General features: G+C 40.3%; 1 protein-coding gene across 1 annotated transcript; it reads right to left on the minus strand.

Annotated features, from left to right (window-relative positions):
• Positions 1-12,323: 12,323 nt before the first annotated feature.
• Positions 12,324-13,813, minus strand: LOC102715246 (membrane protein PM19L-like). Its single transcript, XM_006643927.2, has 4 exons — positions 13,529-13,813; positions 13,149-13,368; positions 12,776-12,821; positions 12,324-12,676 (listed from the first exon to the last, which is right to left on the minus strand). Exons 1-4 carry the CDS (start codon positions 13,650-13,652, stop codon positions 12,560-12,562), a joined length of 507 nt encoding a protein of 168 aa, XP_006643990.1. The 5' UTR covers positions 13,653-13,813; the 3' UTR covers positions 12,324-12,559.
• Between the last annotated feature and the right edge of the window lie 890 nt (positions 13,814-14,703).

Raw genomic sequence — 14,703 nt, forward strand, 5'->3', positions numbered from 1 at the left:
GATCGATCTCTCGGTGGAGAATGTGTTCGACGATATGATCTGCACAGGTTGCCTTGCAAGCTAGTGAGCTGGGGTATTTATAGGGGAGTATGTGACAGGCTTAGCGGGTTATTGTTTGGCTTTATCATTAATCGTTATATTTATAAATAAAAAATAACTTACAAATAAAACTTTTATATATATTTTTAAGTGATCTAAAGGCTAAGACTTAAAAAATAAAATTAGATAAAAAAACTATTTAAACTTTGAATTTAATATCAAAAGTTTAAATTTTGACTTATAACTATACGTATAAATGAAAAGGTGAGAGTGTAGCTAGCTAGTGCTGTACAGCCAGCGTGTGCATGTGGGTAAGGCGGTAACCGAGGGTGGTGGTTTCCTGCAGGTTTTTATTCTGATCTTCCTTTTTTTTCTATCAAAGGTTCAGAATCTTCCAGATAGCTGAATGATGCTTGCTGCTGTGATGTGATGAAGAATGCTTATGTAAATACTATGTGAGCAGGCTGCTTGTGTGGCAGAGACAGGGCTTGTATTTTGGGAAACTATTCTGGGCTTAGGTTTGCTCTGATTTGGGAGCTAGCTAGTTACTCCAGTTCACTTGCTTTCTTTTGGTTAGTGTTTTCTTGTCCAAAATGTTCGAACATTCTGCGCCATGTAGGTTAGCACTACTCACCTGGTTATAAATGATTAATGTTTATGATAAGATTTGATTTAGTTTTTGAGGTTTAGACTGTTAATTTATATTAGACATATATATATATCAGAATAAGTTCATGATAAACACTTGGACAAATCTTTGTCCATTGCATGCATTGGGGTATTTTAAAACTTTAGTGCCTGGGAAACTTTCGGAGGTCAAAAATTTAAAAATATGACCAAATCTTGTTTTAAACATTAAATATTTACTATTCGAGAGCAATGGCGGCGCTAAGGGGTGCTCCGAGTGGTCCCCGGATCACAAAAAAAATGCCGACGGACCTCTAATACCTCAAAAAAGAGAGAAAATGATGATTCCGCTGATTGGTATTCACGCAAGTGATGCAACGTGATCATTTTTATTGAGCGGAATGCGTTCTTCGAGGTGGACAAAAAGATATAATAAACACTTTCATAGTCATTAGAAGACGTAGATCCGATAAGAAAAAAAGCAGTATGATAATCTTCTTTGTACTTTCCTAGCATATAAGCTTCTTTGAGTCAAAATTTTACTTAACTATTAATTTTATATATTTTAAGATGTTTTATTAATATATTCCAATATACTTTTGGTCTGTTTTATTACCTATACTTACATTATATAGCATCATTATATTTAAAAACAATTCGGTCGGACCATCTGTATAATAAATCTCAGATCCACCGCTATCAGAGAGAGTAAAAATTAGCAAGCGTGCTTTCCACCTGTTGGCAAATCCACGAAATCAATACCACTCGTGCTCGATGACTGTAGCCAAGAGAAAGGGCAGCATCACATCGTGATTGCCGCTTTAATTTTTCATCCGAAGGATATTAAAATTGGCTGTTACTACTATAAATTATATATATCATCACTTCAAAAGCTAGGTTGATTATATCAGTACATGACATAATTAGGATGGTCAAATCACGCGCGGCGAGGGATGATGGGTGCATCGACACGCCGGCACCACGGCTGCACCAGAGTCGCCGCCGCCGCCGCCGGCGGTCGGTGACTTTGACCTGACATAGCGGAAACAGAACCAGTGGAAGACTAAACACGCAGCGTATAATTCGTGCTCATCAGTCTTACATTTTCGCTTCCGTCTATACTTTTAAACCAAAATTTAAATATTTAATCTTAAATTTGAAGCTTATTTTAGAGTTTTCTTATCGTAACTTATTTTCTAGACTTATTCTTTAGAACCCTAAGAATATATATATTAAAAAAATATTTATAAATTATTTTTTGTTTTTTCCAAGACGGCAAGCAAAAGCTGGGTACCACACGCTCACTTTTGCCCCGCATTGTGGCCTCTGCACCATGCGTGTACACAGAGTGACAGATGGGATGAGATGAGATTGATCACTTGCAGACACCCTCTCTATCTTCAAACCCAATGCCGACTTCACGGGTAGTGGAATCGGACCCAAAAGGAAGAAAGAAAAGGAAACGGTTGGTACTTTGATCAGTGGCACACGCTCATATATAACGGCCGTCCTATGATTGCGTGCAGTATGAGTGCTCGGTCGAGCCTGATATATGGATCACTCGTCAAATTTGGACATCAGTGATGATTGACCGAGTTCATCAGGATTCAGGTGTAACTGTGTAAGTGGTGAGTTCAAAACGTTGCATGATTACTCGATCGATCTCAGGACTAGTAGTATATATACACGTAAATCTTACTCATCGTGCATGCACATGATCTATGCCCAAAATATAAACATTTATAGCGCGGACTAAGGTTTTTTTAAAAAAAATCAAAGGGTAGGTTATGACAAAATAAAAATACTTTTAATAAACAATCTATAAGACATAAATGCTTATATTTTAGTACAAGATTTAAATCTCATAAATACTTATTTTTTTAACGGGTGGTGCATATATATAATAAATATAAAAAAAATATCATTTATTAACATACGTAAAATACACTTTTGATTAATTTTATATTTCTATTATATATATAATATTATATGTTATATTTATGATAATTTAAAAATTATATAAGTTAGATCACCTAAATAAAAATCCTAAATACGTCACTAGACTATGATACATGTCAGATATCAATAGTGATACTAAATTAGGTACTAATATCGATACATCCATGTACCAACAATGATATGATCCTATAGGTATCAGACGTGTATCGGTTGGTGCTTGACGGGTATTACTTAATACCAACAGGCCGGTATCGAATCTAATATTTGTATGGTATCGTTATAGTTCCAAAATATATTACTGTGGTATAGCAGCCTTTTTTTTTTACATCCGTGCACAAAATATTTAAATATACAGATGGACAAACGTATATCTTCATGTTAACCCGTCAAATAAAACAAACACGGAATGAGTACATGTCAAAATAAAAATCTCTAAAATGGTAAATTATTTTCTAACATGCATTAGCTTTTATTTTATAGAGTTTGAGGTCATGCACATGCATAGCCAATATTAGGCCATCCTCCGTGTAAGTTTTATGGACTCGATTACCTACACTCACATGTCATCTAAAAAGTTTGAAACTAGGATAAAACACCCATCTCTCGATGCATAGTTTCATCTATTGTTGTTTCCTAGATTATATGCAAGACACAAGTTGTCTAGGTATATCGTCAAAAATGTCTATATGACACCCTATTTATTATCCATAAAACTTCTATTGAGATTGGCCTTAACGTGGCTCAGGAGATGATCGATTTCAAGCAAATATATCTAGATGAGCTAGTGAACACGTCATATGTCTCACGACCAGTAGAGTGACCAAACAAACAGCACTTGTTGGGATAATTAGGTAAAAACATAGAACACAGTTTGCTGCTGCTATGCATATATTAGCAAACCGTCCTATCCATGCCGAATATATGTATTCAGCAAGCAGGCTTATCAGAAAGCGATGCTTGGCTTCAGTTAGACTGAAGAGCTAACCAGGATATAACTTATCTTCATCTGCACTTTTGCAATGCGTTTATATATTTAATCTGCAGATGAGAACACGGAGAGAAGAAGAAAAAAGCTAACAACTGATGGGGATGCAAGTGGATCCAGCTGGTTGTAAAATCTGTCGACAACAAAGTTAATTACCCGCCGCCATCTTCTTCTTGCTCAACGCATTTGGAGGAGAAAAGTAGTTTCCTTGCACGATAAAATTGCCATGAAACAAGCAAAAAGCGATCGGAATACCTGAATCATGGTGGCGATTTGGACCTGAAAGGAGACGGGGACGCGGTTAATTAACACATTTGCTTCAACTTGCAAGGAATGTATAGAGTGCCAGGCAGCCATGACTAGGTTGACGTACATTCAACATTTCCTAATTAAGCGGTACAGGCAGTAGCACTGTTGCAAATATGTACTTCGATCTCCGTTCTTTTATCTAAACAGGGAAGCAATAGTAGTGGCGGCCAGATTTTTCAGCAAGGGTTTCATTTGTCCTAAAATACTTGTCATTCTAAGTTATATATATTAAGGTTTGAGAATACAAGACCTAGTTTCCTTTATTAAATGATGCATGGATAGAAGTAAAGGGTGATTGGGAGTAAAATAAGAAGAAATTTGGATAAAAAGTAGTTGATAGGATAATATGGGCATGCACAACGCTCAGCCCATGCTGTCGATTAAGCCTAGAAAATCCAACATGGCACTCATTTAATGAAAGCATGCAGCGTTGCCATTGTTTGGCTCATCAGCGGCGGTTGATCGTGCATTGGCTCATCAGCGGCGGTTGCTCGTGCTCTTAGATGAGTGGACCACTCTGGTGCTTGCTATGTCATCTGAATTCATGATTGATTATAGATAAATGAATACATTAACCATTGTATAGATAATAAAAAGACGACAACTATCTAAACTGTTGTACAAGTTATCTGCTTCGTTGTCTATATAAGATGTAGAGACAACATCATCTAAATTGTTGTACATGCCCTTAATGCGATGATGACAACTCGTTTGGGACAATATTTGAATTCTAAAAGGACAGATACTTTGGGATGGAGGTACTAAATATTTGAAGATCAAAGTTTTGAAAGTTCGATGGAATTATATTATACGTCACACATTTATAACCTAAAAGAGTATTAAAGCTTCGTACAAATTTACTGTTATCAAATACACAACCAAGCTACAACAAAGAATTGAATGGCATTAGGAGGACACTAAGGATACGTACGTTTGATATGTATTACAGTAAAATGTACGTTGGGTAACATTTGATTACTGAAGTTTCCTTTAGACCACCCATAAACCTATTGTTTTATTTTTGTTTGGATTACTTTATCATTGTTGTGGTTTTAGATCACCTGAACGATTTTCTTTGTACACATCAATAACATCAAACACGTTCATTTCGGTACACTAGAGAGACACCCATATATATTTAGTTTTTATATTTACCGAAATAGAGGTTGGATATGACAGAAAAAGTTATTTACGGTGGTTCAATCCACATCGATATCAAATTTACTTATCCAAAGTGAAAAAAATATGTTTAATGGTGATTCAAAGTAAAACTCGGAGGGGTAGAAAAAGCCAAAAGTTATATTTAAAAATAAAAAAATAATTTATATTATATGTGTTCTCAGCGATCTGATAATTCTAATAAAAATAGTTTCAAAATCTATTCTAGATTTAAGTTTGATACATTATGTAGCTGTCGGTGTAAGAAAAGATGGCTCTAAGTGTAACTTACTCCGCGTATTATTAATGTATGGAAAAATCCATTACCTGATGATTAATTGTTAATTAGCACATATGCTGTACTACACAGAACCACCCAGCACATAATATATCCTACGTGGATTCCTCGTCGGGCCGGGGGTGGGGCCAGTAACCGAACGCACGCACGCCCACTTTTTGGTTCTCACTCGTGTCAGCGTCCGATCGATGTACGTACGTTCGGTCGCGGACGCACACGGCGCACCATTAAATTTTGTTGCGTGTACCGGAAAAAGTCGATCGGCCGGCCGACGCGCGCGCGCACGGGCCTCGACGACGAAGTGGAGGTGGAGGCATGCAGCACAGACACCGACCGACCGACCGGCACACAACTCGTGAGCCAGCACCCACAGCAGCTAGCAGTACGTGCACCACTCCGGCCCCGCCCCGGCCGGCCGGTGTGTGGCGCGCGTTCCCTCTAGCCCGTTCGGTAAAGTGCTACGTGTAGTTACCAACCGAAACCTATACGACGAGACGCGCGGCTTCAAATTTCGCTGTGCAATGCAACCGGCTGGAAATTACCCGCCCATCTTTTCATTTTTACTTATGTTGGTAAGTTAAAATTTAAATTTTTATCCATAAATTTAGAGTTGATTTTAGGTATTTTTATTAAAGTATTTCTTTTCTTTCAAAATATCCGTTCTTTGTTAGCCAACTAAAGTTACAATTGCTCTCGGGCCGGCGGGGAAAATAACCATTCAACCACATATGTCGACCTACGTTACTATCTTATTATAAATTAATCAGACATCTTGTCCTGTTATTTACGCTAGCATATTGAAACATCTTCCTTCATGGATAATTCGGTAGTTCGAAAACATGCCGTCTGCGCCTCTATCTTCTAGATGATATATGGTCATACGGTTTCTGCTTGCTTCTTAGATATTTCTATAGTCCTCAATCTCGATTTCTACCAAGAGGTTCACTTACTAAACCCAACCCTTCCTTGCATGCCACAACTTGCATTAAGTTCGGATCTATGGGGTGTAGCTATGAATAGCCTAGTTAGGTATGCGACTATCAATGATTTCGATCCACGAAAATTCTCTTTATATTTTTATATTTATATTTCATTTTAATTAAAATTATATTCATGTTTGTGATTGGTGTTTAAAAATATTGATACGTGACTACCCAATGAAAGGCTAGGAACCGTGGGTCTATGTCACCATCCATCGCCATAGTATAGAAGCTCGAAACTTGAAAGGATTCAGCAGTGTCCCGTGTAACAACCGCAACATAAACAACGCACGAGTTTTCGAAACAAGTATTAGAGTTTAATTAATATATTTTTGTTACAATTTATATAGATTAAATTTAAATGTGTCTGTTGTCACAATCAATTTATCTTTTGTTACCATATATATATATAATTATTCTTAATCTATCTTGGTGAATTTATTTATTTATTTGTACTCCATCCGTTTCATAATATAATATAATATAAGATGTTTAACTTTTTTACGTGTAATGTTTAAGCATTCGTACTTTATTATCAAAATAACTTTAAGCACGACTGGTCATATTTTCTATATTTGTAATAAACTTTTGAATAAGACGAATGATCAAACGTTGAAAACTAAAAAATCAAACATTTTACGTTATGAAATAGAGTTAGTAACTGTTAGGATGATACTAAAAGCACGTCGAGGCAAAAGGAGGCAGGATGATTAATTGCAGTTTTTTTTTTCTTCCCGGATCGAGCTGACGTGGAACGTGAGGCCATCCGCCATCAACAGTCGCCTGCGCCGAGCTATCCATCCACGATGGGGGGAGGCGGAACGGGAACGGCTGCTCCTGTGCTAATTAAGTTGCCCAGATACGTCAAAATCCAAAGGCGAGCGTGCGCGCAGGGATAAGTTGCCCAGATAGCGTATCCTGTGCTAGTGGCCCACTGGTAGCTGTGCTGTACTCTCGCCGGCTAGCTGGCTCCATCCACTGCACCAGTGTGTATATCACGTCTCGCTCACTGCATTCCTGTACATGTAGGAGGAGGACCGCGAGCCGATCTGATTCTATTGCCGGTCCGTTTTAACTGTTGCAAACTCTTAAGTGACGTACAACGAGGAGGTAATAGTCATGTGTGTATATATACACATACATGTATGTATGTTAGATTAATTATTTTGCGTGGTTTGTTAACTCAATAAAAACTTGGTTCTCACCTTTTATTTATCATTTGAGCCTGTGCTCCTAGGATACATGTAGACTATCTTATGGAAAAATTTCATGCATTGCATTGATCTATATGTAATAAATATAAGACATAAAAATATAATATAAATAAGTACAATCTATATATATAAAAAAGATAACAAATTATGAAGACTATTGGATATATCCTAAAGCTTCGGCACAATTAAAACATGTGGTCGAACAATGATGGAGGATCCTACACTTGACTCTATTGATGTCTATGTCTACTCTGCTCGTGTCATTTTCTGTCGTGAGACGTCTTCAGTGCATAGTATAGCTGATGTATATGTAGTGATATCACATAAGCGGTCATGCGTGCACATGTATTTCTAGCATCCAATTGTGGCCCCAGGTAGTCAGGCCATCGTGCGTTTGCTGTCTGCATATATACGCGAGATCAGTTGATTCCAAATGCCAAAATGCACATAATTAAGAAACTTTTCTATGGCTTCTTATATATTTAGATAACACCAATCCACTCTATTTTATATATATTAATAAAGTAATCCAAAAGGTAGCCATCGTTTCATCCTCATGACAGTGAGAATATATTAATAATAACGTAAAGATAAAGATGCAGGGAAGATCGATGAGAAATAAATATGATATAAAGTTTATATATCTTTGATTTATTATAATATTATATTAGGAGAGTACTGAAGAATCTATCTTAATTGGAATACCAGATTATAAGTTTGGTCGCTGGAGTTTAAAATTACATTGCCCTTTTAATTTTTTTTCACAATAAACGTGACAAAAAAGTTTAATAAGGTTTCAAGAAAAATATCCACAATAGCCGTATTGAAAAAAAAAATTATAGCGACACTAGATGCACAATCTACTCGAACCACTACGATAATTATTATTCTTATGTCTGGAAGTTCTATTCTTTAATTGATGCGCTAATTGAGCCCACTAGTTTAACTACCTCCATCTCTGAAACAGATAACTACACATTCATCATCCATACCATACATGTGCCGCCTTTCTCTTAGTTTTGAAGAATCATTTTTGCGTTCAATAATGTGCATGCATGTCGATCGGCAGACTGATCACTGCATCGGCGGATCCAATCAGCCGCGCAAAGCGCCATTTTTTTAGCACCAAATTAACCTAAGCATGACAAAAACGATGGATTTGTTCAAAAGATCGGTAATGCGCTGTGCTGCCGGCATATATATCTTTGTTGCATACACACAAAAGGGCTCCTCGCAACAATACCTTTTTTTCTCCGGCAATATTGTAATGACTAATACCGGCTTTTCGTGCGCTTTACCCGTTCTTTTCCGATCAAGGCAGATTATATATGATCCACTAAGCTATAGCTGCCAGCAGGAGCTAAGTGCCTAGCTAGCTGCTAGCTTATCTGAAAACCATATCTGGAACAGTGAAAGCATATGCATGCTTGCATGAATGAATGAATGGATGCATCGATCGATCGATATATCGAGACATATGTTCCAACAGCTCGCGAGATGCGGTACGTACGTACGTTGTCCGAACTAGCTAGCTTAAGTGCTTAACCGTTGTACAACTTGCTGATCGATCTGGCCTTCTTGCTGACGCTGCACGCTAGCTGCTGCTGCCTCGGGTAATCTGACTTCGTGGACAAGAGGAACCGATGCCGATCGCCGGAACCGGGATAGAATGCACGTAGGAGTATATATAGCTAGGTACGCGATGGGATGGATTCTCGGAGAGCATGGATGCTGCACCGTGCTTTCTGCCTTTTCTTGTCCGCCCAATTATAGGCCAGACAGGCAGACGATGTACTACCAGCCACTAGCCACACAGCACGAGCATCCTCGCTCGTTCGACCGGTTCGCGATCTGCGCCGTACCGTGCATGCTCTGCTCTGATCCGTCCGTTTCCCGGCGATTTGCGCACGGAATCCGCGTCATATACGTACGTGACCTGGTCATTGGTGACCGAGAAGCGAATTCGCCCGGAGCATGCCCGCGGGCCGCGGCCGCGGAGGTGCGCGCGCGTACGTCGATCCGCTCGCTTGGAGGGAGGAGGCATCTCGGTTCGTGTAAAGCCTCGTTTAGTTTACAAAAAGTTTTTATAAAAGCACTAAATTAAACACTAATTTGAAGTATTAAACGTACTCTAATTATAAAATAAATTTCAGATTCCGTCTAGAAACCGCAAGACGAATCTTTTGAGTCTAATTAATCTGTCATTAGTACATATTGGTTACTGTAGCGCACTTATGGCTAATCATGTCCTAATTATGCTTAAAAGATTTATCTCACGATTTCCTGCATAACTATGTAATTAGTTTTGATGTTCGTATATATTTAATGTTTCATTTAGATGACCAAAAATTCGTGTATATTTAATTGGCTAAGCTGGACGCATCCACCGATGACCGATCCATCCACGCAACGGTACGAACGCGCGCGCGTGTTGCGCGTTGATCCCACACAGTTCCACCGGGCGGGCGGGCGCCGGCTGCATGCGCCTCGATCGCGCTCGCGCCGGTGCGCGCGCGTGCGTGTCGCGTCGTGCAGGGAGGCCACGGGGACGGACGATCGATCCGCTGCGCTTGGGTCGACGGGGAGGCGTACGCGCGCGCGCGCGGCCGCGGCGCCGGCGCGGGACAGACCGGATCGGACGTTGGTCGGCCAACAGATGGGCCTAATTTAGGCCTAGGACGAAGAGATCGCTTGCTCTGGGCTTTTTGTACAGTGATGGATGGTCACGCGCGCCGATGGATCGTGGATGACCGGAGCAGCAGCAGCCACGTTCAATAAACCACGGTTCCCGCGTAGTCACCGCGCTACTGCTGGGACAGTATGCATGGTTTGGTTTTATAAATTTTAATTAATTCTATTTTTTTAATATAATGCTAAAAGTATCCAAATAAATTGCTACAAATAGTACTCCTATGGTTGCCCATGGAGCAGGGCCGGGAAAGACTATGCTCCATCCCCGAAATTAAACCCTGGCCCTGGCCCCCAAAACAAATTCGAGGGATGTGTCCACATCCCCAGATCCCTCTCTGAAGGGTCCTATTTAAATTATAAATGACAGCAAATACAACATCAATAATTATTAAATAAAAGGTTACTAGCCCCACGGGTTACCGTAATAATTATCAACCCACACGATTTAGTTTTTTTTAATTCTGGGACCTTACAGGGATCCTTGTGAGTGAAGCTTCTCCTCTGTCCCTGTCCCTGTCCCAAAATAATCCAGGGCCACGATCCCAAATCCTGCGGGGTGATTTTGGCCCCAACCCCAACCCTGTTGGGACGGGTCTCTGCTCTCGGCAGGGATTTTGTTTGGTTGCTATGTCTATTTGGTGAATAAATTTTGTGAAAATAATAAATTTTATTATGCAAGAGGCGACAACGATCTCTTAGTACAACCCAGCACATGATTTGGAAAAAAAACCTTTTTAAAAAATGAGTTGGGAATTTTTTTTTGTTTTAAAAGCATCCAACAAATTCATGCAATGTTACATTATTTTTCTATAATGATCTAAAAGTCAAGGTTAGAAAATAACTACGGTAAAAAAACCCAAAACCAACTCAAAATTTAAGATTGAAATTTGAAATTTTGGCTTATAAATATAAAAAAAGAAAAGATATAAGTGCAGATCTATTAGACTAGGGATGGGAAATCGGTTTATTTGGTTTGGTTTCTTTTGGTTTGTTTAAAGTCCGGTTTCTATAAAATACAATAAAAAAACGAACCAGTAAAACGATCGGTTTCTACGGTTCACAGTAAGGAAGTAACAAGTGAACGCATAGAGCGATAGACGTGGCGTACTGATATGCACATGAACGGCGGGCCGAATCGTCTAAAAACCACTTGTGGGCCTCTATAGGCTGGTGTGAGATCTCATGTAATCCACCACAATTTACATTTATTCGGTCATGTTTTAAAGTAATTATAAAAATAGATAAGTTTTAAACTTATTTAAAAAATAGACTATTTTGCCCTGCGTCATCCTTAAGGCACGAAGGTTCTTCATCTCCACATCAAGGCTCAGTGCAGACTTTGCTGACTAAGTACGCTTTATCTAGAAGACAAATACCTCAACGCCAATCCCCACTGATATGGAGATGGATCTCAGCGTTATTGAAAGTGGTGCGAAGCGAATGGTCTATTTTTAAAAATAATTTATAAACTAGTTAATTTTCATAATTTATGCTCGAAAAAGGCTAAATAGTACCAAAACCGGCAGAAACCATGTGGGGTCTCACCCAAGTGTGCACGGAGTTGAACAGTGGAAAATAACCATGTTCGGTTACTAAAGTTCGGCTTTACGAGATTGAAACCGGCGTATAAACCAAAGATCGATATCGGCGAAATAAAAACCGATCTAGCAACCCATTATCGAAGTAATCAACGGTTCGGATAGGGTCTTATTTCGGTTCGGTTCTCTTTTGGTGGTTAAAAATACCCACCCCTATTTATAGGATGGTAACATCGATCGAAATCCGGCTGGTCGATCCGCCCAAATACCAAGATGTTAGTACTCCCTCTGTATCGTATCATAATGCAAGATGTTTGATTTTTCTACTTGCAACGTTTGATCATTCGTCTTATTTAAAAAATTATAGAAATATCATTTATTTTGCTTGTGACTTACTTTATTATCAAAGGAACTTTATGCATGACTTATTATTTTTTATATTGTAATAAATTTTTAAATAAGACGAATAGTTGTTGTGACAAAAAAAAAGTCAAATATTTTACATTATAGAACGGAGGTCGTAACAGTTTAAATTTACAGGCACTTGAATTCAATCAACAAATCCAAAGGAACAATTATAGTTAATACAAACGAATCATCATTTCACCCCCAGTTCCACTCAAAGAATCATCATTTCCAAAAAGAAAAGATAAAGAAAAAAAAAAGGCACAACCATACACCATGTTTTTGATTGTTACGTACTTACGTACGTGCCGCGACCTGCAGTTCTTCAACTTGGCATCCTGCCCAACACGCGGCGATCAGCTCACGGCGTGCGGCCGCTCCACCGGGACGGGGCCACGGCTCCCGCTGTGGATCGCGAGGACGTAGAAGAGCTGCGTCGCCGTCAGGACGATCGTGAACGCCTCCATGGTTCCCTGCCAAGCTCTCCGTAGATTTCAATTCAGTCTCTCGTTTAAACATCAATTAAATCCATTTCTGAAGAATCGAAGGGAAAGAGGTAACCAAAATCTCACCAGCTTCGCGTTCCTTCTGTCAAAACTGATCTCCTGACAAGCCAGCCTGCAAATGCACAGGACCATTACATTGGCGTCGTTACTCTACATCGTATCGTCACCAATTCGAGTAATTATAAAGGTGTGATTGCTTGATTTTTTTTTATCATAGAAAAAGATAAGCGATATATTTTTAGATGAAAAATAATTTATAAATAAAAATTTTATATATTTATTCTTAACGATCTAGAAATCAAAATTAGAAAATAAAGTACAAGAAAAAACATTACAATCAATTCTAAACTTAAGGTTAAAAGTTTCAAATTTAGCTTATAAGCATAATAAAAATCAAAAATAGTGAGGTCAAAGTGAATATATAAGTGCAAATATATACCCCATGGCAAGGATGGTGAGCGCCCAGGCAAACAGCCCGGTGACCGCCGCCGGCTGCAGGGAGTGGTGGTTCCAGTGGCGGATGTGGGTGAAGCCGACGATGCCGGAGGCGATCCCGACGACGCCGGCGAGCAGCGAGAACACGACGAAGAACCCCGTGGCCCAGTTGCCGATCGGGGTGAATATCGGGTGGAAATGCGCCGGCAGACGCAACCCCGGACCTGCAAATTAAACTCACCACCAACAATACTCCATAAGCTGGATCTCATATGCCTACACTACACTATCTCTTGTCAAGATCGATCGATCATCGTTTTCATCGGCTCAAGATTCTTGGGCGATCGAGGAGCTCGATCAGCCGTGTGTTCTGCATGTACGTACCTATGATGAAGCCGCGGTCGATGGAGATGTTGACGGCCCATCCGCCGATGATGGCGAGGATGATGTACATGCAGAGGTTGAGCATCAGCAGCAGCAGCGCCACGGGCTTCATGTTCTCGGCCATCTCTGAAACCAGCCCTAGCTAGCTTACGTTGCTGCGGCAACTGAACCGATCGAACACAATCTCGCTGGAAATTCTGCCCCGACTGAACTGCAATTCCCTGGTGCTTTTCCAGAAGCCGGACGGCCGGGCTCTCTTATACATGCACGCGCGCGCTGGGGCACGATTCGATTTGTGCCTTGCTTGCCTGATGTTGCCTCTCTCTCTCGAGCTGGGACTTGCAGGTGAAGGAAAGGAGCTAGACGAGTTGTTGAGGTGGAGGAGGAGCCCGTGTTGGTGGTGTTCGTCCTCCCGGTGCGGTTAGGTATGTGTACACGTAGAGGCGACGCAAGCTCGATTCCTCCGCCGCCTCGTCGCGGCACGCACTTGTGTTGTGTTGTGTTGTGTTGTGTCTCGGATGGTTTCGTTTTGTCGTACAACAGAGGCCGCGGGGAAAGCCCAGTTTGCTCTGGACACGGGCCGTTGCAGGCTACCTCGTTTGGGCCGCGAGCTGGACACGATCGAGCCATGCACACTGGCTGTGGCGTTGACTCGATGGCCGTGGCGTCCAAGGACGGGGAGTTACGCCGTGTCAACACGTGGGAATGTGGGATGGTCTGATGGGAATGTGGTGCTTGAACTGAACTACAACATCCAGCATCTTTAATCTCGACGAAGAGAGATATAGAAGGCGTGACTGCGTGAGGACGTGACGAGTGGAGCTGAGATTTTCTAATTTTTATAATATCGTATTATGAAGGTGAAAATTGAAACCTTTCGAAAAAAAATCATTGTGCAGTGGTTTGAAAAAAGTGTGCGTAAAAAGTCGAGAAAAGGCATAGAAAAACTGAAAAAGAATGTAGCTATACTCATTAACGTGGCAAGCAAACTGTGGCCACACGGACTAATAGCCCCGTACAAACTTGAACATGCGGTTAACAGTTAATCACACGTACACGCACGTACGCATGCCGTCATATTAATCATCGGCCGTCCATCCATTGCACGCTACGCTTTGATGTACGCTTGCATGCATGCACAAATAAGCCATACGCATGCGTACGTGCACGATGAA

The sequence above is a fragment of the Oryza brachyantha genome, chromosome 1 (assembly GCF_000231095.2).
Source record: "Oryza brachyantha chromosome 1, ObraRS2, whole genome shotgun sequence".
NCBI lineage: Eukaryota > Viridiplantae > Streptophyta > Magnoliopsida > Poales > Poaceae > Oryza > Oryza brachyantha.

Bases quoted from the DNA above. Each gene is read 5' to 3' on its own strand.
- LOC102715246 (XM_006643927.2), bottom strand. From the start codon at position 13,652: ATGGCCGAGAACATGAAGCCCGTGGCGCTGCTGCTGCTGATGCTCAAC. The intron at 13,369-13,528 runs GTACGTACATGC...TTTAATTTGCAG, and splicing joins CGACCGCGGCTTCATCATAG to GTCCGGGGTTGCGTCTGCCG. The intron at 12,677-12,775 runs GTGAGATTTTGG...AGAGCTTGGCAG, and splicing joins ACAGAAGGAACGCGAAGCTG to GGAACCATGGAGGCGTTCAC.